General features: G+C 30.0%; 11 protein-coding genes across 11 annotated transcripts; 6 read left to right on the top strand and 5 right to left on the bottom strand. All coding sequences in view use genetic code 12, as the record gives it.

Moving 5' to 3' along the window:
• Positions 1–125: 125 nt before the first annotated feature.
• Positions 126–1,112, top strand: KGF55_000379 (mitochondrial 37S ribosomal protein mS43; the record flags this gene model as incomplete). The annotated part of the gene is made up of 1 exon (XM_051758652.1): positions 126–1,112. One exon carries the CDS (start codon positions 126–128, stop codon positions 1,110–1,112), a length of 987 nt encoding a protein of 328 aa, XP_051617117.1.
• Positions 1,113–1,226: 114 nt separating this feature from the next.
• Positions 1,227–2,780, bottom strand: DBP5 (ATP-dependent RNA helicase; the record flags this gene model as incomplete). Its single annotated transcript, XM_051758641.1, has 1 exon — positions 1,227–2,780. The coding sequence occupies one exon, from the start codon at positions 2,778–2,780 to the stop codon at positions 1,227–1,229; it is 1,554 nt and encodes a 517-aa protein (XP_051617116.1).
• A 348-nt stretch (positions 2,781–3,128) lies between these two features.
• Positions 3,129–3,823, bottom strand: RPS15 (40S ribosomal protein uS19; the record flags this gene model as incomplete). Its single annotated transcript, XM_051758630.1, has 2 exons — positions 3,129–3,544; positions 3,811–3,823. The coding sequence occupies 2 exons, from the start codon at positions 3,821–3,823 to the stop codon at positions 3,129–3,131; spliced, it is 429 nt and encodes a 142-aa protein (XP_051617115.1).
• A 406-nt stretch (positions 3,824–4,229) lies between these two features.
• RPP2B (ribosomal protein P2) lies at positions 4,230–4,568 on the top strand (the record flags this gene model as incomplete). Its single annotated transcript, XM_051758618.1, has 1 exon — positions 4,230–4,568. The coding sequence occupies one exon, from the start codon at positions 4,230–4,232 to the stop codon at positions 4,566–4,568; it is 339 nt and encodes a 112-aa protein (XP_051617114.1).
• A 2,493-nt stretch (positions 4,569–7,061) lies between these two features.
• Positions 7,062–8,462, top strand: KGF55_000375 (uncharacterized protein; the record flags this gene model as incomplete). The annotated part of the gene is made up of 1 exon (XM_051758607.1): positions 7,062–8,462. One exon carries the CDS (start codon positions 7,062–7,064, stop codon positions 8,460–8,462), a length of 1,401 nt encoding a protein of 466 aa, XP_051617113.1.
• Positions 8,463–9,306: 844 nt separating this feature from the next.
• Positions 9,307–11,841, top strand: KGF55_000374 (uncharacterized protein; the record flags this gene model as incomplete). Its single annotated transcript, XM_051758596.1, has 1 exon — positions 9,307–11,841. The coding sequence occupies one exon, from the start codon at positions 9,307–9,309 to the stop codon at positions 11,839–11,841; it is 2,535 nt and encodes an 844-aa protein (XP_051617112.1).
• A 2,286-nt stretch (positions 11,842–14,127) lies between these two features.
• Positions 14,128–16,296, top strand: PXP2 (Pxp2p; the record flags this gene model as incomplete). Its single annotated transcript, XM_051758585.1, has 1 exon — positions 14,128–16,296. The coding sequence occupies one exon, from the start codon at positions 14,128–14,130 to the stop codon at positions 16,294–16,296; it is 2,169 nt and encodes a 722-aa protein (XP_051617111.1).
• A 114-nt stretch (positions 16,297–16,410) lies between these two features.
• On the bottom strand, positions 16,411–16,992 carry KGF55_000372 (uncharacterized protein; the record flags this gene model as incomplete). Its single annotated transcript, XM_051758574.1, has 1 exon — positions 16,411–16,992. One exon carries the CDS (start codon positions 16,990–16,992, stop codon positions 16,411–16,413), a length of 582 nt encoding a protein of 193 aa, XP_051617110.1.
• A 1,095-nt stretch (positions 16,993–18,087) lies between these two features.
• Positions 18,088–18,702, top strand: KGF55_000371 (uncharacterized protein; the record flags this gene model as incomplete). The annotated part of the gene is made up of 1 exon (XM_051758563.1): positions 18,088–18,702. The coding sequence occupies one exon, from the start codon at positions 18,088–18,090 to the stop codon at positions 18,700–18,702; it is 615 nt and encodes a 204-aa protein (XP_051617109.1).
• Positions 18,703–18,755: 53 nt separating this feature from the next.
• KGF55_000370 (rhomboid protease) lies at positions 18,756–19,748 on the bottom strand (the record flags this gene model as incomplete). Its single annotated transcript, XM_051758552.1, has 1 exon — positions 18,756–19,748. One exon carries the CDS (start codon positions 19,746–19,748, stop codon positions 18,756–18,758), a length of 993 nt encoding a protein of 330 aa, XP_051617108.1.
• A 298-nt stretch (positions 19,749–20,046) lies between these two features.
• On the bottom strand, positions 20,047–22,533 carry KGF55_000369 (RNA-binding ribosome biosynthesis protein; the record flags this gene model as incomplete). Its single annotated transcript, XM_051758541.1, has 1 exon — positions 20,047–22,533. One exon carries the CDS (start codon positions 22,531–22,533, stop codon positions 20,047–20,049), a length of 2,487 nt encoding a protein of 828 aa, XP_051617107.1.
• Positions 22,534–22,653: the final 120 nt, after the last annotated feature.

The raw sequence follows: 22,653 nt of genomic DNA, 5'->3' as shown, positions 1-22,653 counted from the left end.
TCTTCGAATACGTTATTTTCAAAATTTACGAGTTTATTACCTAAAAAAAAAAATCACAGATATCTACTGTACAAAATTTTTCAAATTAATTTGGCAACCAAATTTTTTACAACCATCATCACTAAATGTATAAAACACTAATATCAAAAAGAAGTCTATCTTCATTACCGGTAAATAAAACATTAGAAATTTTAAAAGCAACAAATTCAAATTTTGAAGGATTATTTTCAAATAATACATTAAATCAATTATGGTTTAAACAAGGTCAACAATTAATTGAAAATTTAAATCAATATATCTCACAATCGAATTTAAATTTAAATAACAACAATTCTTCTTCATATGATTTGAATTTAAAAGAAATTATAAAATCAAGTATAAATAAATCAGAATTATATCAAATAAATAAAAATGCATCAAAATTATTAAATTTAATTCAATTTTTTGAAAATATAAGACCAGCAAATCAACCAATAGAGATAATAAAACCTACGGCAAAAGATTTATTAAAAACTTCTAGTTCAAAATTTGGTAATATACCAACAGATGAAAATTTATTAGATTGGTTAAATCAATCATTTGGTTCAATACAAGAATTTAGAAATTTATTTTTAAATATTGGTAATTCAATAAAGGGAGATGGAAATATTTGGGTAGTTGCAGAATCAACAATGTCAAAATATCAAAAATCTGCAGCCTCAAGTGGTGTAATAAGTTCATTAAATTTTAATCGTGAACCGAGTTATCATAATTTATCAATAATTGCAACTTATAATGGTGGAATAATTGATGATAGTGAAAGATCAGGACAAATTAAAAGATTAAAAGATTTACAAAAAGAAAATAGTAGCTCCACAGAAGAACAGAATCCAGAACAGGATCAAAAAAATCCATTAGAATTAGGATCAATTGAAGATTCAGAATTTGAAAATTCTTATTTAAATAAAAATTTGATTCCCATTTTAAATATTGATGTATCACCAAAATGTTATTTATTAGATTATGGAGTATTTGGTAAAAAAAATTATTTAGAAAATTGTTGGGAATGTATTGATTGGGATATTGTTATAAAAAGATTACCAATAAGATCAAAACAAGCAATAACTGTATAAAGAAGAGATTAATAAACAAATTTGTAGATAGACAATAATTATAAAAACTCTGTAAAATTAATGCTGTTATCAACGTTTATTAAAGAAAATACCCTTGATTACTTACTCTATAAACTACTTCTTATTTTTAATAACTTTTGTTACAATCTCTTCAACTTCATCCCAATCATTAGTTGGAACTCTTGTCATTTCAATTTTAAAATAATTACAAATATCATCTAATATTGCAAAATCTTTTCTATTTGCAATAAATGATACAGATACTCCAACTCTACCAAATCTACCAGTTCTACCAATTCTATGTAAATAAGTTGAAGGATCAGCTTTACCATCTGGAGTAGTTGGTAAATCATAATTTACAACCATTGAAACAGAAGCAATATCAATACCTCTTGCTAAAACATTTGTTGTTATTAAAACTTTTGATCTACCTTCTCTAAAATCATCAATTAAAAAATCTCTTGCTTTATAATCTAATCCTCCATGTAATAAACTTACTTTATGACCTTGATTTTTCATTTTTTCATAAACTTGATCTGCTGTTATTTTTTTTTCAACAAATATTATTGATGATCCAATAGTTAATAAACCATATAATCCACATAATACTTCAAATTTATGATTTATATCATTACAATCCATATATAATTGTTTTATACCATCAACATTTAATTCTTCTTGTTTTAATTCTAAAGAATTTGCATTTGGAACTAATTTTTCAGCATATTTTCTAACTTTATCATGGAAAGTTGCACTAAATAATACTAATTGAGCTGATCTCGGTAATCTATTTTTAATTCTTATACATTGATCTCCTAAATTTTGAGCATCTAACATATTATCTGCTTCATCTAATACAAATACTTTAATTTTACTTGTATCAATATATCTTCTATTAACAAAATCCATTACTATACCTGGTGTACCAACTATAATTTGAGCTTTGACTTGTGATCTATCAACTGCTTCTGGTACAACTAATTGATATGTAATATTAGAAAATTTCCCCATTGTTTGTATAACTTCCATTGTTTGTCTTGCTAATTCTCTTGTTGGTGATAAACATATACATTGTGGAGCATTTATTGATTCATCAACTCTTGATAACATAGTTAATGAAAAAGCAGCAGTTTTACCAGTACCTGATTGTGATTGACCAATCATATTTGTTGGAGGATTTGATATTAATAAAGGTAATGCTTTTTCTTGAATTTTAGAAGGTTTATTAAATTTCATTGCAAATAAACCTTTTAATAAACTTTCTTTTAATCCTAATTCTTCAAATGATTTTACTGAATATAATGGAGAATTTGGATCAGCTTGTAAATCAGCTAATTTAACTTGAACTTCATATTTAGTTGAAATTAAATTTGAATCTTGATTTGGATCTTCGGGTGTTGTTGTTGATGATGATATGGTATCTGTCTCTATTTTTGATGTATCATCTTTAGAATCTTCTTTTTTAGATTCTTCTGACTTTGATTCTTCTGGTTTTGGTTGTTCTGGTTTTGTCTCTTCCGATTTTGATTCTTCCGGTTTTGATTCTTCTTTCTTTATTGGTTCTTCATTTTTAATTGGTTCTTCCTTGGATTCACCAGGCTTAGATAATGACAAGCTTGCAAATAAATCAGATGCATCTGTATCCGCATTGAATTTATTTTCAGTCATTATTAATATATGTTTATTATCTCGTCAATTGATGAATTGATTGATCTCAAATTGTATTTTAATTCTTTATTTTTTTCTTTTGTTTACTGAAAAATTATTACGAGTGAAATCAACTTTAGTCTAATATTCGACATGAGAATTAGAGAATAAACCTTACATATGCAATCCACAAAGGTTTTAATCGTTACTAAATTTGTGTTTTGATTAACTATGAACTATAAATTACAAAGTTTAATTGATTTATAAATTAAATACGAGTTTCAGTTCTCCATTTAATCTAAAGTTAGTGATGTAGGTATGGTGGATGAAATTAAGGATGATGTTGTGAATAATGTAGAATTGTTGGACTTATCTTAATGGCATGAATCTTGATGAAGCATTACCAGCTCTACCGTGTCTAACTGGAGTATAAGTAATTGAAAATTCACCTAAGTAGTGACCAACCATTTCTGGTTTGATTTCAACAGTGTTGAAAACTTTACCGTTATAAACACCAACAACTGATCCAATCATTTCTGGAACAACAATCATATTTCTTAAATGAGTTTTGACAGTAGCTGGTCTTTCATTTGGTTCAGTAGCAGCTCTTGCAGCTCTTAATTTTTTAATTAAACCCATTGGTTTAGCATCTAAACCTCTTGAAAATCTTCTTCTTACTCTGGCACCACATAATTTAGTGAATTCTTCAGTTGGCATTTCAACTAAATCTTTTAAATCAACACCTTTGTAGGAGAATTGTTTGAAGGTTCTCTTCTTTTTTTCAGCTATAATTTTGAAGTTAGTACATGACATTAATTCACTTGACTTGACTTGGTATTGACTGAACCTGGTTATAAATGTATCTCATATTTGTCGTTAAATTCACCTTCATTTGTGGTTGTAATTTTGTTCTAATATTAATCCAACTTGATTTCTACTTGATTTCTTTACTCTGTGATTTCTTCTTTATCTCCAATAGAATGATGAGTTCAAAGGTCCATCTTGATTCGGTCTAGTCTATATTTCAGTCATATAAGTTAATTTAACATACTAGCATCAACCATGTTCTATGATAATTATTTGTTGTTAAATCTATGAAAGAGGTTTGAAATTGAAAATTATAAAAATCTTTTTCACTAATCTCTCTTCATAGTTAAAAATTAACTATGTGTTTCTTCATTTTTTAATATGTACGAAACAATTAGAAGTAGTTCTAGCTACCAACTGCTGGCTTTTGTGTTATTGTTCAGTACTATATTCCTTCAAAAAAGCACGTCACATTGAGCCCTAACTGTTCACACGTGAGTAGTTTTATATGATTTTTTTTCACAAAGATGCGTTAACCAAAGACTAATCGAAATTTGAAAAATTAAATTTAATTTTAGTAATACTACAATACAACCAAAGGATAGTCTGCCGTTTGTTTGCTTAAAAGTGATTATTCTCCATACAACTACTTAAATCATTAAAATGAAATATTTAGCTGCTTATTTATTATTAGTTCAAGGTGGTAACTCATCCCCATCTGCTTCAGATATTTCATCAGTTTTAGAATCAGTTGGAATTGAAGTTGAAGAATCAAGATTAAACTCATTATTAAAAGACTTAGAAGGTAAAGATATTAATGAATTAGTCGCTGAAGGTAACACCAAATTAGCTTCAGTTCCATCAGGTGGTGCTGCTGTTTCTTCAGGTGCCGGTGCTTCATCAGCTGCTGCTGGTGGTGCTACTGAAGAAGCTGCTGAAGAAGCTAAAGAAGAAGAAAAAGAAGAATCTGATGACGATATGGGATTCGGTTTATTCGATTAAGTGTGAAATCAATATAACAGGTTGTGGAAAGTAAAATCATTTCGTTTCATTATCAATTGTATTACAAAGTCATCTACTTTAAATATCGACCAACTGAATAAAAAATTAATAATAATTTATTCAATGTAGATAAAATTTGGGTTCAATCTCGAATTTTGTTGGAAAGAAGAGTCTCTAATAAAGTTTCACTACTTTTTGAAAGAAGAGTCTTAAATAAAATTTCACGAATAAGTTTCGTATCATATGCTTTAATATTCTATACTCTTTTTCTAACTTGTGAAATCATATCGACACATCGAAAAAGGTCTTATCAACAGAAAGGGTGAATTCCTCTTTGTCAAACTTAGTCCACAATAAATAAAATCAGTGAGCAGTTGTACAAAATTTGAAAGACAGGGTAAGGAAGAACCAATATTTAGCCCACACCTTGAATGCGAGTGCAACGGGACCTAGCAAGACTGTACCAACTGTCGAGTACTTGATCCAGTTTGGCATAGGAATATAACTTTTGTATAAAGATTCTATCGCTAAGTAGAGTTAGGCGGCGAAAGCATGATTTGGAACAACAATAGAATATAAAAGACTTGATTAACAAGTCGATAAGTAAAAAAAATAGACTCTCTAATCATTACCTCTAAAGCTTTGATTCCTGAAATCAGGTACTACTCAGATTAGTTTGTCCATTCCGACTCCTTTTGGTTCAAGATCAAATTTGATCAAATGAAGTAAAGAGTCGAATGGTTTACCAAAAGTTAGACCAACATTCGCTTGATTTGCTTCAGTAATCATCGGCCAAGGCGTGTAATGACTGACCCAACAAGCGATTTCTCGCGTACGACAAGTTATCAGCCACAAATCAAACATTTAAGCGATTTAACCTCAAAACTTTATATTGAGTTCTTCTGCTTTTTTGTATTTATGATCTAAACGAATGTAAAACAGGGGTATTCCTGATTCAATATTAATGAAGCAGAGCTCAAACCTTTCTTGTTATCCGTTTTGCTACTTTTGATCCAAATTCCAAAAACTTCTGTCTATGAACTTGAATGGACTTTGCTTGGTAAGTATTAGTAATGTGCTGATTGAAAGTAAGGCTTCATGTAAAAAAGGATAAATTTAATATACAGCATGCAAGAAGCAACAGTTATACACAAAGTCCGTTTGCACATATTATATACACACCCTTAAGATAGCATTGGCACAAACCACTTTCAATGAGCATTGTACTTTCAATCGGGGCAAACGCATATAAATGAAACACCAGGATTAACCAATTCTGAAATTTGTATACTTGATGATGTTGTTCAGCTGTAGAAATTTCGAGAGTGTTCTGGTTGGAGGTAGAAATTAATTAAATAGTAATTAAATTTCCGTCGATGTGATACAAAATCGGCTGGATTTTAAATTATAATCATTTTTTTCTATTTCGTAAAGCTTTAAATTTTTGAAACAAGAACACAATGTGAAACTTTCAAAAGTCATGATCTGTCAGTCAAATTAGGTTGTAAAGAATCTCCATTCACTAGTTCAAAAATATAATCCATACACATTTGCCAAAAAAGAAAGGGGGGTACAAAATTCTTCAGATTATTGTTGCAGACAATGTCCCTTTTGGGACGAGTTATTTGGACAAATTTGGAATTTTGCAGCTACATATATAAATAGGTAGTATTCGTACCCCCTAAACGGAATTCAATTGAAATATGTATGATCAATATATTTTTAGCATGATCTGTCTTTTCTAACTAAGCCTAACCATAGCTGTCATTCCAGTCGGTAGATTCCTCATTCAATTGATTGAATTAGATAAGATACAATTGTTGTGAAACACCTAAAAGAAACTCATCAACAAATTGATGAAGTAGGCATTCAGGTATGTAACAACAGCACCATTCTCTTTTTTGAGTCTTTCCTAAAAATTAAGCGGCTTTTGTCGTTCATAATCTGCTTAAATACAAATAGTTCAATGCCGGAATTGAAACGGACTTATTCGCTGGGCATTAAAAGTGATGAAACAAAAGAAGAAATGTTTAAACTTTGTAATTATCAGGGTTCAACTGGCACTGATCGGTTCATTACCTGCAAGATTTTGTGAGATAAGGTATATGATAATCTACCGGGAATAAAAAATGTATGGAATGTAGATGATGTTAAATTTTTATATTATCGTTATGAAACATTTACTGATACAATGTGCATGATGCAATTTTAAGTCGTCCTGTATTAAATTCTAATCTGCACTAACCTTGATTTTCTACATAATTGTTATTTCTTTTTGATTACTTGAAGTTTAATACTGGCACACTATCATTCAATTACAAACAATTTATTTTGAAACAATTCCTTTATATAGAAGGCGGTAATAACATTTCAAATATATAATCTCATATAAAGTATATCCATAAAAAAGTTCAATGATACTAAAATCAACTGGGACAATTGCAGTCTCAGAATTATATTAAACAGTGGGGAAAAAACTGTGATTAGAAAAACATGAATCAAGATGAAAATGATCCAAATGAATCTTATAATCCAACAATTACGAACAAGAGAAGTAATTTTCAATTTACATATGATTCTGAAAATTTTCTATTATCATTAATTGACAAATATAAGCAAGATATATTCACCAGAGGTAGTAGAATTAGAACGTGGGAAAAAGTTTTAAATGAATTCAATTCCAAATATAATTCCAATATTATTCAAAGCAGAACCATAAATCATAGATTTCAAACTTTAAAATCCAATTTAAAAAATAAATTGATGCATGAGCGTCAATCCATTTCAGAAATCAATTTAAATGAAAACGAAAAATTAATAATGAATATTTTGCAATTCATGTATCAAAATAATTTCTGTTCAACAGATCCCTATCGTTTGAATTCTGAAATATTTTCCGCATCGAATGAAGTGGATACTAGAGAGTCGTTCAGTAGCGCGGATACTCAAATAGATTATGCAAATGAGCATGTAACGTCAGGAGCTACTTCGATTCCTCATTTAGATAATTTGACAAGAAATCAAACAAGTCAATATTCTATGCATGAAATGGAGACGAATACGAAAGCTGAATTACATCAAAACATGTTTTCACAACATCATTTACAACAAACACCACACCAGCACACTCGACCACTAGATAGCCAGTTACATCAGCATCAACACTTTTCAGAGAACCTTCATTTGCCAAATCAACAATTGCCGCATTTCAATCCATCTACCAATATACCAATTGAGCAGGGTAATTTTCAAGATGTGTACAAACATTCACTTCCGTCGTCATCGACTTCTGTTTTCAACCACAATCAACAGGAGCTACATAAAACAATAGAACAAGCCTCGCATACTAGTTTTGACCCCCAACATAATTTCTCATCCTCGTTAACTTCAAATCCATTTTCGCATTATCAACAACACAATCATTTGACAGAGCCAACTTTGGAGCCTCAGATTCAAAAACCTTCAAGTAATGTAACTACGGAAGATCAACATAGACCACTGTTGGACACTTCCTATAGTAACTTGCAAAAATCACAAAGTATTGATCAGGAAAATGAAGCATTGCATTTAATTTTAAAGCAATTGATAACACAACAATCTCAAAACAATTTACAAATTATAAACTTGCATCAAGATCTACAAAACCTAAAGACGGAGACCCTTAATCATTTCAAACATTTGACAGATTTGATAGAGAAACAAAATACACTAATACTTAATCAGCAGCAGCATCAGCATCAGCATCAGCATCAGTATCAGCAGGAACATCAAAACCAACGACTCCAAAGCTCGCCGAATGAAGTAGGGGATATTTCATCATCAACTGTTCTCCAAGAAACTAACGAGTCGCAACATACCGCTTCAGATGAGAGAGAAGTAGGTAAAACCTCCTAAGACATAAATGATTGACTTGATACAAACCCTTTTTATGATTATTTCACGATCTAACAAACAATCAATAATGAAAAAAAAAAAAAAACGTTCATATACTTCTTCGCGTAAATATTGACATAAAAATGCTGAGATTTAATACCTTTTATTGTATATAGAGAATAAACAAATAATTTATTGAGAGTGGTAAAAAAATTTCCAATTTAATTTTTCGTACGCTTGAACTATCTTGTTTGACCGGAAGGAAGGAAAATATAAAACAAATTAGTCTCAATTTTGAAATTGCAAATTATTTGCTTCGTATTGATGTCTATATTTGATACAAAATTTGGTAGCTTGTATTTTACGAGAATTGGTAAGAATAAACGATTTAAATAAAATCTTGACAATCCCTCAATCTGCTCGATGTTTTTGTTTTACAGTTCCAAATTGACTGCTTATAAATGTAGTTTGCATGACGCATCAGTCATTGAGAGGATCGACTTTGAAAATCCAAGCGGGTAGCCATTTTTTCAAAATCAATTATTTATGGAAAGTCTATACATTGCTCACTACTTCTTGAAGAAACTATTTTCTTTTAGCACTTTAATTGAAAACTTAAACTTAAATCCGATTGTATTAGACCTCATTACTAGTTTCATTCCCTGAGTTTGACGCGTTGCAAATAGATATTAGTTGTAATTAGGATCTCAAAATAAAAATGGTTACATTTGAGTTTTGTGTTAAGAATCGTTGTGAGGAAAAAAAATTTAGTTAAACGATTGATATGTTTACTTAGAATTAGACTAAATGGACCAAATCTCAATTACATGATATCATTTGCATATGAACAAATTAATAACATTATATGACAATTGACAATATATTAACGGATGGCAATCACTTTGGTATTTTAAATGATGATCGATTATATAAACCACATTCAACTAGGGTGCCATATTATCAAGCATTAATTGCTTCATCTTTAGGTATATTTGCCATCACAGCTTTTTCAATATTAAGACTGAAATATCCCCAAATATATGTTGCAAATTTAAATCATTTAAATTTTGGAACAAGAACAAGAAAAAATTTACCTAAATTAACAAATTCATTATTTGGTTGGATTCCAATTGTATTTAAGATTAGTGAACAAGAAATATTGGAACATGCAGGATTAGATGCTGTTGTGTTTTTAGGATTTTTCAAAATGTGTATTAAGGTTATTGGAGTTATGTTGATCTTAGCTATTACAGTTATTACTCCAATTAGATACAAGTTTACCGGTAAAATTGATCAAGATTATCCTGATGATGATGATGATCAAAACAATGGAACTAGCATACACATAATAGATACTTTAGCAGGTAGCAAATTAGATCCAAATGAAACATATCAACATTATTTATGGCTTTATACCATTTTCACTTATGTTTTTACATTTGTTACTGCTTATTTTTTATTTGATGAAACAGATAAAGTGGTGAATATGCGACAAAAGTACCTTGGTGGTCAAAATTCTATAACTGATAGAACGGTGAAAATCTCAGGAATACCTGGCATATTGAGGGATGAATTTACATTAAAGAGACATATTAATAACTTAAATATTGGTGAAGTTGAATCAGTATTGGTTGTTAGGGAATGGCAAAACTTGAACAAACTTTTCAAATTAAGGAATTATTTTTTGAAAAAATTAGAAACTTATTGGGTTGAATATTTCCAAAGAAATGGAATTGAAAATAAATCTGATTTATTGACTGTGAATTTACTGCCCACAATTGGTGAACTGATTAACATGCCAAGTAGCAATAGTCGAATTGATGATGATGCAAGATCTGTTAGCTCAACTATACTTCAACAAATTACTGAAATTGTTGAAGCTACATCAAATCTGAATTCTATAAATGATTTATATTTGGAAAACAATGATATATTGTTAAGACCAAAATTCCGAAAGGGTTGGTTTGGTTTATTTGGTCCTCGGGTTGATGCTATAAACTTTTACACTGATAAGTTAAGGATTGTTGACAAACAAATTGAAAAAGCAAGAAGAAAAGAATATGCTCCAACATCAAGTGCATTTTTAACTATGAAATCAGTAGCTCAAGCTCAAATGTTGGCTCAAGCTGTATTAGATCCAAAAGTAAATCATCTTATTACAAGTTTAGCACCGGCACCTCATGATATTAGATGGGATAATTTATGTTTAACTAGACAAGAAAGAAATTCAAGAAATTTTGTTGTAACTTTATTAATAGGGGTAATAAGTGTTTTGTTGGTTTTCCCGGTTAGATACATTGCTAGTTTTTTAAATGCTAAAAGTATAAGTAAAATATGGCCAGCTTTAGGTGAAGCAATAAAAGCACATCATTGGTTAAAAACTGTCATAACTGGATTATTACCAACTTATTTATTCACAATTTTAAACATTGTAATTCCATTTTTTTATGTTTGGATATCGAAAAAGCAAGGTTTTTCATCAAATAGTGATGAAGAATTATCATCAATAGCTAAAAATTTCTTTTATATTTTTGTTAATTTATTTTTGGTTTTTACAACTTTTGGAACAGCTTCATTGAGTGATACTACTAAGATAGCTTATGATTTGGCTCAATCATTACGTGATTTATCATTATTTTATGTTGACTTCATAATTTTACAAGGTTTAGCTATATTTCCATTCAAATTGTTACTACTAGGTAACTTGATTAAATTTTCATGGAAAACAATATTTTCTTGTAAAACACCAAGAGATTATCTAAATTTGTATAAGTCACCTGAATTCAATTTTGGATTACAATTACCTCAACCAATATTATTGTTCATCATTACTTTGAGCTACTCAATCATATCATCAAAGATTTTATTCAGTGCTTTCATAACCTTTGTCATTGGGTATGGAGTTAATAAATATTTGTTACTATATGCTTGTGTACACTCACCTCATTCAACAGGTAAAATTTTAGTGATGATTTTCAGACGGATAATCTTAGGACTTTTAATTTTTCAAATAACAATGGTAGGAACATTAGCATTACAACAAGCTTATATCTGTGCTGCATTTATAGCTCCATTACCTATGATAACAATGTATTTTTTATGGTGTTTTGAAAATCAATATATACCTTTATCAACATTTATAGCATTGAGAGCAATTGAAAATAATCAAACAATAAATAGTCTGTTGGACTTAGAAGAAAATCAAGATAGTAATTATGATTATGAAATTAATCCTACTTTAGATGAAAGAAGAGAGTTTAATACTAAATATGAATATCCAAATTTAATATGTGATTTGAATGGTCCAATGATTGCTTTAGATGGGCCTGATGTTTTATATATTGATAGTGATGGTAATACAATTTGTAAAAAACAAAATTTTAAGGAATTGGAAATTTGATATAGAAAAATTACATAGACTATTCAGACTTTTAATCAATGAATAATAGGAGAACAATTTGTGACTCTTCTACTTCTACGTTTGTTAAATATATCAAAAAGACATAAAAATCATAAGTTTGTACATATTTGTCAAAATAGTTTCTACTCTCTACGATTGATATAACTTTAAAAAAAAGAAGACTTTGAAAAGATCTACCTAATCTCCCGGGGGCGAGTCGAACGCCCGATCCCAAGATTACAAATTATGGGAAAACATATTACAGTCTTGTGCTTTAAACCAACTAAGCTACCAGGAGTAATTTCTGGAAAAAAATTTTTAGGTGCTATTAAGAGTTACAAACACATGACCAAAAACAAAAGAAACCCCTAGGATCACTTCAAACATACCACTTTTTTGTATTGGGGTATTATTCCCATTATCCCCTATATTCAAACTCAAGAAATATTCCCTGCCGCTTTTGTGAATTACCAGGTAAAGACACATTGAAGCATCATGTCTTCGAGTGTCAAGAAACATTACAATTATGGAATGATCAACAGTTCAGAGTGAACAGGTCTATAAAATTCGTTATAGGAAATTGCCAATTAAATAAATTTCAAATCACCAAAATAAATTCTTACCTCGAGGATGTACTAACAAAAGTACGTCGACGGCATACCCGTGACCAGCCTTGAAACAAGGCAGATTGAAGTTCATGGGTGATGGTTTGAAATAATGCAAGGTAAGAATTTATTATTCCAATAATTCATAGATTCAAAAATAATTCCAAACATAGATGCACACAATCAATTCCATGTGGTTTTTTAGGTATAACTAGCATATACTTTCTTTTTTGATCCACCAGAGCTTAAGACACCATGTGCACAGGTGTCCCTTATATAGATTAAGTTTATAATTTTATAGTTATGCTTAAATATATATTGATTACAAGAAAAAAAAAAACCAAAATTTGTGTCCAAAAATCAAAAGTCTTGACCAAGTTCATGACGAATTCACAATATGATAGAACGAGCTGTTGAGAATTGAAACAATTTAAAACCAAAAGTTTGCTTTACAATCTCTATGCAAGGTTAATGAAAGTACTATTGCTGGTATCCATAGAAGAGGTTAGATTCTGTGCTTGGCTATTGCTTAATTCTCTATTAATTTGCATTGAAATCAAAGAATGGAAATCAAATCTGCAATCAATGTGTAAAGTACCTCCAATACTTGCAAATTTAGCATGAAATCAGTTAAAAGTTTGAAAATTGTGATGTTTCATCCAATGAAAAACAGTGAGAAGTAAAATTGATATTTCAAGACCCTATAGGATTTTGAAAACAATTCGCTTGGACTTTATATCAATACCCTATTGAATTTTCAGACATAAAAAAGACGTTATATTTCCCCGGATTTCAAATTAAGACGCATGATTTGCGCTTTAATTTTTGAATTTTTTCACCGAGGATCGAAGTATATTTGTATCATAATGTCTGTTCGGAATTAACAAATTGATACAATGACGACGAAGGTGGTATTAAGTGGATACTGTCTTTTGGCATTGTAGTTTTAAACGCATATTTGTTAAGTTGACTTCAATCGTAATTTATTCTTCAAAATTACATATGAAATTAGATTATGGAGAATAAATTAAAGTATGAAACTTTAAAAAAGCCAACCTTTAAAATAGATCGTATGATGAATTGCAAGAACAAATGATTAAATCATATCATTTTACAAATTATGAAGTCGATGGCTTTTATCAAAGACTTTATAAAAAATAAAGTATTATTATTATGTTTATGTTCTTACAATAATAATTCAAATTTTTCATCGGTTAAATCGAGAATAAAAATTTCCTTCCCCACAAAATTTGAGATTAAACATAAAAGAATAACCATTACCTACACATATCAAATTTGATTATCCGATCAAGTTGATGTACACCACTTTGCACTCAAGATCCGTGACAAACAGTATGTTTTTATTAAACCAACTTATTGATAGATCCTTGTAGTCATTGAAAGTTAAAGTGTTATTAGTTCCACTCGAACAAAGAATGAAATATTATTTAACTCCTTTAAATAACACAAAATATTTTAAGTCTCGCTTTCTCTCCCTTAATCTTTTTATTCTTACAACTTTAGCCTTTAAACAATTTTTCAAAATTTAATATTGAACACATTGTCTTATACTAAATTAATTTGTAATTATACTTATTTTCCAATATATTAATAAAACTATTTAACCAATTTTAAATTCTACTTTACTTTCTTATTCAAATATACTCATTAATCAACAAAAATGGCTATTATTTCAGATAAATTATTAAATAAACCAACTAAAAAAGATCCTGATACTACTCCAAAAATTACAGAAAATGTTATAAGTTCAAGACCTCCTCCAAATCCAAGAGAAGATATTGCAAAAGAAAGATCAAGAACTGATTGGGATTTAAAAGAAATGCATGAATTTTTAGAAGGTAATGAAAAAAAATCAACTGAAATTTTAAGACTTTATCAATCTATTGAAAGAGATCCAATTTTACAAACAAGACCTGAACATTTTAATATTAGTCAAAAAGATGAAAGAGAATTAGTTGCTGAAAGAATTAATCAAATGTCAAAATATATTGAAACTGAACCTTATGCTAAATTTAGAAGAAGATTACAATTAATGACAGTTATTGATCCTTCTTTAGGTATTAGAATTTTAGTTAATTTAGGTTTATTTTTAAATTGTATTAAAGGTAATGGTACTTCAAAACAATATAATTATTGGGCTAAAACTAAAGAAAATGGTATAATTAAATCAATGTATGGATGTTTTGGTATGACTGAATTAGGTCATGGTTCAAATGTTGCTGGTTGTGAAACTACAGCAACTTTTGATCCAGAAACTGATGAATTTATTATTGATACTCCTCATATTGGTGCTACTAAATGGTGGATTGGTGGTGCTGCTCATTCAGCTACTCACACTGTTGCTTATGCAAGATTAATTGTTAAAGATATTGATTATGGTGTTAAAACTTTTGTTGTACCATTAAGAGATTCACAACATAATTTATTACCAGGTATTGCAGTTGGTGATATTGGTGCTAAAATGGGTAGACAAGGTGTTGATAATGGTTGGATTCAATTTACTGAAGTTAGAATTCCAAGATTTTTTATGTTACAAAGATGGTGTAAAGTTGATCGTCAAGGTAATGTTGTTTTACCACCATTAGAACAATTAAGTTATATTTCATTATTGGAAGGTAGAGTAGGTATGGCTGCTGATTCTTATAGAATTGGTGCTAGATTTACTACTATTGCTTTAAGATATGCAGTTGGTAGAAGACAATTTGCAAAAGATGGAGCTTCTGAAGAAACTCAATTAATAGATTATACATTACATCAAAGAAGATTACTACCATATTTAGCTTTAACTTATGCAGCAGCAGTTGGAACTGATAGATTGGAAGTTGAACATAATGAATTATTAGCTAATTTAGATAAAGGATTAGCTAAAAATGATAAATTATTATTAAAAAATACAATTGCTTCAACAAAATCAATGTTTGTTGATTCAGGTTCATTAAAATCTACTTTAACTTGGGAAGCATCAGAATTAATTAGTGAATGTAGACAATCATGTGGTGGTCATGGTTATTCTTCATATAATGCATTTGGTAAAACTTGGAATGATTGGTCAGTTCAAACTACTTGGGAAGGTGATAATAATGTTTTAGCAATGTCTGCTGGTAAAACTATTATTAAAACTGTTCAACAAATTTTAAATGGTAGAAAATTAAAAGATTCAAGTTTAGAATTTCTTAATGATGCTCCAACTTTATCTAAAAATAAAAAAGCTGTTATTAGAATTAAAGATCATGTTGATGAACCTGAAAGAGTTTTAAAAGCTATTGCTGCATTAATTTCAAAATTTGCTGTGGATTTAATTCCAATTAGTCATCAAACTTGGGATGCTATTGGAGCTCAAAGAGTTACTTTATCAAAATTAAGATGTCATCATTATCTTTTAGAAACTTTTATTGACAGATTAGAAACTCAAATTAAAGCTAAATCACCAGCAAGACCACATTTAGAAAATCTTTTAAAATTATACTATGTAACTAATGTTTTAAGTCCTTTCATTAGTGATTTTATTAGATTTGGTGTAATTCAACCAAATGTTGCTAAATACATTACTTCAATTTATCCACAAGAATTGTGTTTGAAAGTAAGACCATATGTCATTGGTTTAACTGATTCATTTGAACAACCAGATAACTTCATTCATTCATTGATTGGACATTACAATGGTGATATCTACAATAATTACTTGACATCAGTTAAATTTGTTAATAATCCTGTTGATACTAAAGCTCCATACTCTGATGCTTTAGAAGCTATGTTGAATAGACCATCAATTGATGTTAGAGACAGAAATGAAAAATCAATTGAAGTCGGTAAAATCTTATCAGGTTAAGTTTGAATAGTGTTTAGTCGTACTAGTTTATCAAAATGAATTTTTATATTTTTTGAAACTTTATTTACATTTGTAGAACCAATTTAATCGAATGTATCTAGAAAACCTATAAACTCAAAACAATTGATTTCTAAGGTTTAAAACAAACCAATTCATACATGCAATGAATGCGAATATAGCCATACATCCAAACCTTTCAACCATACCCTTCCCTTTCAAAAATGGATAAGGATATCCACTTACTCCATCAGGCACATGCTTACCACATTCCGACTCAAAATAAACCCAATAAATGAAAACATATAAACAAGTTAAAACCCAAGATTTCATAATTGACAAACTTGGTTGACTATCAATAATTAAATATAAATAAGGAAATGCATGAACTTGTAAATCCATAAATAAATCACGATCAACTTCTCCTTCTGCAACCATTTTTGGAAACACAAGAGCCATTGTCCAATATGAAAATATTACATTAAATTCTAAATTACTTGATAAATTATAAAGCCAATTTGGTTGAAATCCGAATGTAGCGAAAAATAAATAAATCAATGTAGTTAATAATGAACAATTTGTAAGAAATTGAAAATGTCCTGATTTAACTAAATGAGGTGGTAACTTTGTTGATAATGATTTATATAATCCATTACCAAGTAAAACTAAATTTAAAATCCTGAAAATTGTTAATAACATCCCTAAGTGAGTTGAATAATAAAGAAAGAAGTTGAATGAAATGTAAAATTGATATTTCGGAGATTTTCAAACCTTCGAGTTTTTGCAATGTAGCCCTGATTTGAAACACCGATTTCTTAAGCGGTAATTTGATGAGTTGGACTTTGATATTAAAATACATTAACCGATGGTGCTGGGGAGTTTATTTACCTACTCACTAGTACAGAACGGAATATTATTTGAATCGTTAAGGAAGATATTTCAAACTTCATTCATCAATTTCTCGTATCCAAATCAAATTTTCAATATACACATTTCTTGACGACAAGTAGGACAAGTTGAAGAATATTGAGTCCAAACTTTTAAACAATCAATATGAAAATGATGTAAACAAGTTAAAAACCTTACTTTTTCACCAAATACATCTAAACATATTGGACAAGAATCATGAGGTGAATGTTTTGGTTTTGGTATTAATTTTAATTGAATTTTGGATTTTAAAATTGATGAATGAAGTCTAAACTTTATCAGTTTGAATTTGGAACCTATTTTGATTGATTATGTATGCAAAGTAGAAAGTTGAAGTCTATAATGTTGTAAATAATTGTCTATTAATGGACTATTAAAGCCAAAGCTCCTAAAATTGTTGTTTTATCAACAAAGAGTGGGCATCATTTTCAATTCCATTTTTCAATTGCATCCAAGGTTTAAAAACACGATGACATGCTGAGTACATGCAAGATTTTCATGTGGTGAAGGAAAATTTTGCATTACATTTGTATGTTTTATGTAGTTTCAAAATTTAGGAAAGAAACTGCAAAAAAATTAGGTTTGTTTCTAACAGCGGAGAAAATCTTATGAAAAGCTAAGTAGAAATCTATACGATCTCCAGCAAGATCTCATATATAACAAATCTCTCATCTTTGAAATTCATTCACGATTCAATCATATCAAAATGTATAGCATTTAGGGTTCATAGTATTAAAATTGCAAATGTTTCTATATCTCAAATTTGATGTGAGTACTTTATCTTTTTTGTCTCATCTCTTTTTGTATACAAAAACCACACTCAATAAAGTGTAGCAGCATCTTTACCATATATTTCATACTATAGAGATGGCTCCTAGACAATCAAAAACAGCTAAAAGGAATAAAACTCAAAATAAAACTAGAGAAAATGAATCAGAAGTATATTCAGACTCATATGCAAGAAACTTACTAGCGGATCAACCAAAACTCACACCAAAATCAAAAGTTAAAAAACCATCTAAATTACAAGTTAAAAAACAACAAGCTAAAATAAGGCTATATGGAGCTAAAAATGGAAAAGAATATAAAGAAGAACAATTGAATATTCCTGAATTGAATAGGGCGATAGTGCCTGGTGTTAAAGCTAAACGAGGTAAAAAAGGTAAAAAATTTGTTGCTGATAATGATTCATTGACTATGAATAGACTAGTGAAGAGTATAAATGATAAATATGATCAAGTGAATGAAAGTAAGTTGGAGAAATCAAGAAGATTAGAGGAAATACGAGATTTAAAGAGGCAAGAAATCGAGAGAAAAGAACAACAAAAGAAGGACAAATTAGATGGTAAGAAAGATGAATTAAGAAGTAAAGCATCAGTTGCCAGAGCAAGTAGGAGGAAGAATGCTAAAGCAGCAAGAAAAGCAGAAGATGAGGTAGATGATTCTTCAAAACATAAGAAAAAGAAAGTAGCGTTTGTTTAATCTAAAATCTAATAAATATTGGGTATTCACCAAGTTGATATAAACAAGTTAATTTAGAAATCTAAAATAAGTCTTCTCTTCCTAATTTGCTCTTTCCTCTTTCTGTTGAAGTAGTATCCATAAGCAATACCGACTATGGAACCTCCCAAATGAGCAGCATAATCAAATGTTCCCCATCTTAAAGCAGTTCCTGCAGCATTCCAAATGACGGTCCCCAAAAATAATACCCAAGCTCCACCAGGTACAGGAATGAAAAAAAGTCCAACCGGAGATGCTGGAAAAAGATATGAAAAACAACCAAATACACTAAAGATTGCACCTGATGCACCCAATGATGCAACTGACAATGAACTTCCTAAAAGCATTGGAATAGCAATTGATGCAAATGATGATATAACAGCTGAATTCAAATAAAGTATTGTGAAATTAGATACTCCTAATACGGCAACCAAAGTAACTGCAAATGATTGGAAACAAAGCATATTTATCGCAAAGTGAGCAAAACTTTGATGTGAAAATGCAGAACCTAATAAAGTCCAAGGAGATTGTATATTATCTTTAAATAATATTCCATACTGCATTGTAAATCTTTGTAATTGAGGAATTCTCCACATGAAAAACACTATACCGTTTAATCCAATTATGGTCCATATTATCGATTGAGGATATTTTTTAAAGATTGATAAGGGTGTGTAATCAATTAAATATGGAGTTGCAAATGTTGTACCAACACAAAATGCAATGGTGAACAATAAAGGTTTCTTTAATTTATCCCAACTAGTTCTATTGTAATACTGGTTGTAAGACTTCCAAGTAGGCGATCTTGACAACGGCGAGTTTTGTAATTGTTGCATCTGTTCGTTTAATATTCGTTTCATCATATCCATCCTTTGCCATGGATTCATTGATGACTTTAATATTTTAACATCTTTAGGTTTTGTAGATTGTTGTCGTATCGTATTTAGTAAATTACCATTGCAATTGAAAAAAGACCTTCGACTTAGACTTGTACTTGGCTTCAAATATATCTTCAAAGATTGAAACATGGTGCTTGAGTCTCGAATATCTAAGTGTGAATGGTAAATTTAATTTTAATATTTTTTTTTGTAATTGTTGCGAAACATCAATTTAATCCAAAAAATATAGAAAGTGATAGAAAATTCAAGATTACCACCAGTATTTCATTTAATATGACGAATATAAAAATGAAGAGAATTTGATTCTTCTGGCCTATTCTAAAAACACTTAACAGGAATTTGAAGACGTTGCTATCACTTTACTATAAAATAAAGTATACAATTACAATAAAAGTCTCAAGTTTTAATTATTAAAATTTCAATTGTTTCAAAAATCACCGAAATCATCTTCTTTTTCCTCCAATTCAATTCTAGATTTCCCAGCTACTCTAGCAGCAGCCAAATTTTGAGTACCAACCTGTTTCTTAACTTTTTTGGTCATTTTTTCAATCTCTGCTTCAGCATTTTCTGAGTCTTTCTCAGCGTACTGCATTACTAACCTTCTACCTAACAAATGGACACCTTCTAATTGTTTCATAGCATTTTCAGCTTCCTTTAATAAGTTAAATTCAACGAATGCGAAACCTCTAGCTGTTTGATCAAATTTTTTAGGTACTCTAACAGATTTTAAATGTCCAAAAGCACCAAATAATTCCAATAGATCTTTCCTCGTGGCTTCGAATGGTAAATTTTTGATGAGTATTTTTGTTGATCTACTGGATTTCGAAGTAGTGGATTTAGTGTTAGATGATTGTTTGTGTGATAATTTTAATAGTAATTTATGACCATCTAGAACGTGACCGTCTAATGTTTTTATAGCTGCCTCGGCTTGTGCTTTGGATTTAAACTCAACGAACCCAAAACCCATACTCAAAGTTTGACCAGAATTCTTTGGATCTGGTTTCGTTTTAACAGTTGCAGTAACATATCCTGGTATCGATTTGAAAAGATCTGCTAGTTGTTGCACTGTAGTTGAAAAATTAAGATTTTTAACGAATATGGAGACTGATGATCCTTGAATTTCTTCTATATCTTCTTCCGTTTGTGGTTCACCCATTATATCGTTAACTGACGCTTTAACTTCAACGACATTTTCTGTTTCTGGTTCTTTCTTCTCCGTGATATTCTCTGATGTAGTTGGCTCACGATTGAACAAATCTTTTGGTCCTTTCTCCAAGTACAAAATACTAGAACCAAATCTTTTATATGCTAGTTTTGTGAATGCCGCTCTTGCACTTGGTGCATCTTTGAACTCTATGATAGCTATTGTCCCAGCTGGTGGCATTATCATTCTTTTCAAAGGTCCATATTGCGAAAAAGTCTCTCCCAATTCTTCGATTGTGGTACCAAATGCAAAATTTTTTACCAAAATTATTTTATCATCCCTTTCCTTCTTGTTGAAACTTGTTAAATCAACACCTTTATCTTCAAAAAACTTTCGAACATCACCAATCACATGAGCTTCAGCCAAAGCCTGTTTGACTGCAGAGCTTGAATTTTCAGGATCGATTAATTGTGACTTCGAGACACCTAACTTTGCAGCCATTGAATCCATGATTGCATCTGTATTCATATAAAGACTATTCCAACTGAATTGGGTTTTAGCGGCTTGTTCTTTCTTTTTTAATTCTCTTTGTTTTTTCAAAGGTAAATTTTTCAAATCAAATTCATCTAGTCTATGACTTTTCTTTTTCTCCGCCGGTAATATATGTAGAAGTCTTCCTTGAAATATTTCTTTATCTTGGGACTCAAATGCTTGGACGGCATTTTCGGTATTAGTGAATTGAACATATACAAACCCTTTTGACTTACCCGTTCTTGTATCAACAGCTACATGCACTTCGTCTAATGGACCGTATTTCAGAAACAAATTTTTGAAATCATCCTCAGTTGCGTCATACAGAATATTTCTTATAAATAAACGTCCAGTCTCCTGTATCTTTTCAAGATATTGCTCTTCCTGAGTTTTGGGTATTATTGCAGTTTCCTCTATTTCTTCTTCATCAGCCGTACCTGTATTTACATCTTCGGTTGTTTCTGGTAATTCACCATTTTCCTTTATACGTATACTTTTTGATTTCAACCAATCCATATCGGAAACATTCGTATCTCTCGCCTGCTCATTATCCAACTCATTCAATGGTATCATTTCCTCTTCTTCGTCTATAACTTCATCTGCTTGTTCTACGTTGTCATGTTTTAGTTCATTAAAGTCATTATATTCGTCATCACTCTCATTCTCTTTGGCTTCGATCACATTGTATGAATCACTACTTGATTTGGTTACTTCTCCGTTTAATGCTCTTTCTAAATCCTCGTTCAAAGGACCACCTGATCCATCTGCTATTGTGTCATTAGCCCAAGATTTAACTTGATGTGAAGGTTTCATTACTTCCATATACTCTTTAAATTTAGGATCATTTTCCATCTCTTGATCTATCAATGATTTAGGTTTATGTTTCTGTTTTTTAGCCATTCTTTCCTCTTGCTCTTCTAGTTCTTCTTGTTGTCTTTTTAATCTCTCGTTATCTCTTCTTCTTTTCTCTTTAAATGATATAGGAACATTTGGATCTGAAAATGATTTTGCAACTTCAACGTCTATTCTTGCTGTATCAATGAAGGATCTGTTGAAAAACTTTACAGCTTTTTCAGCTGACTCATTAGATTTGTATCCAATAAATGCAAATCTTCTTGACTCTCCATTTTTTTGTTTAACTAATTTGACATCTGTTACTTCACCTTGTTTTCCAAAATGATTCCTCAAATTTTCCTCGGTATAATACTTTGGTAAGCCTCTCACTATAACACGAGACATGGTTTTATAAATCTGTATAACAATATTATTGGTTGAATAAAGGATTAAATATTTTATGATTGAGATGAGTTCAATTTGGTTTGATAACTAGCTACTACATTTTCCTACAATTTTGTGTCA

The sequence above is a fragment of the Candida pseudojiufengensis genome (assembly GCF_024610245.1).
Source record: "Candida pseudojiufengensis strain CBS 10847 chromosome Unknown scaffold6, whole genome shotgun sequence".
Taxonomy (NCBI): domain Eukaryota; kingdom Fungi; phylum Ascomycota; class Pichiomycetes; order Serinales; family Debaryomycetaceae; genus Lodderomyces; species Lodderomyces pseudojiufengensis.
This window is presented reverse-complemented; position numbering and strand designations above follow the sequence as displayed.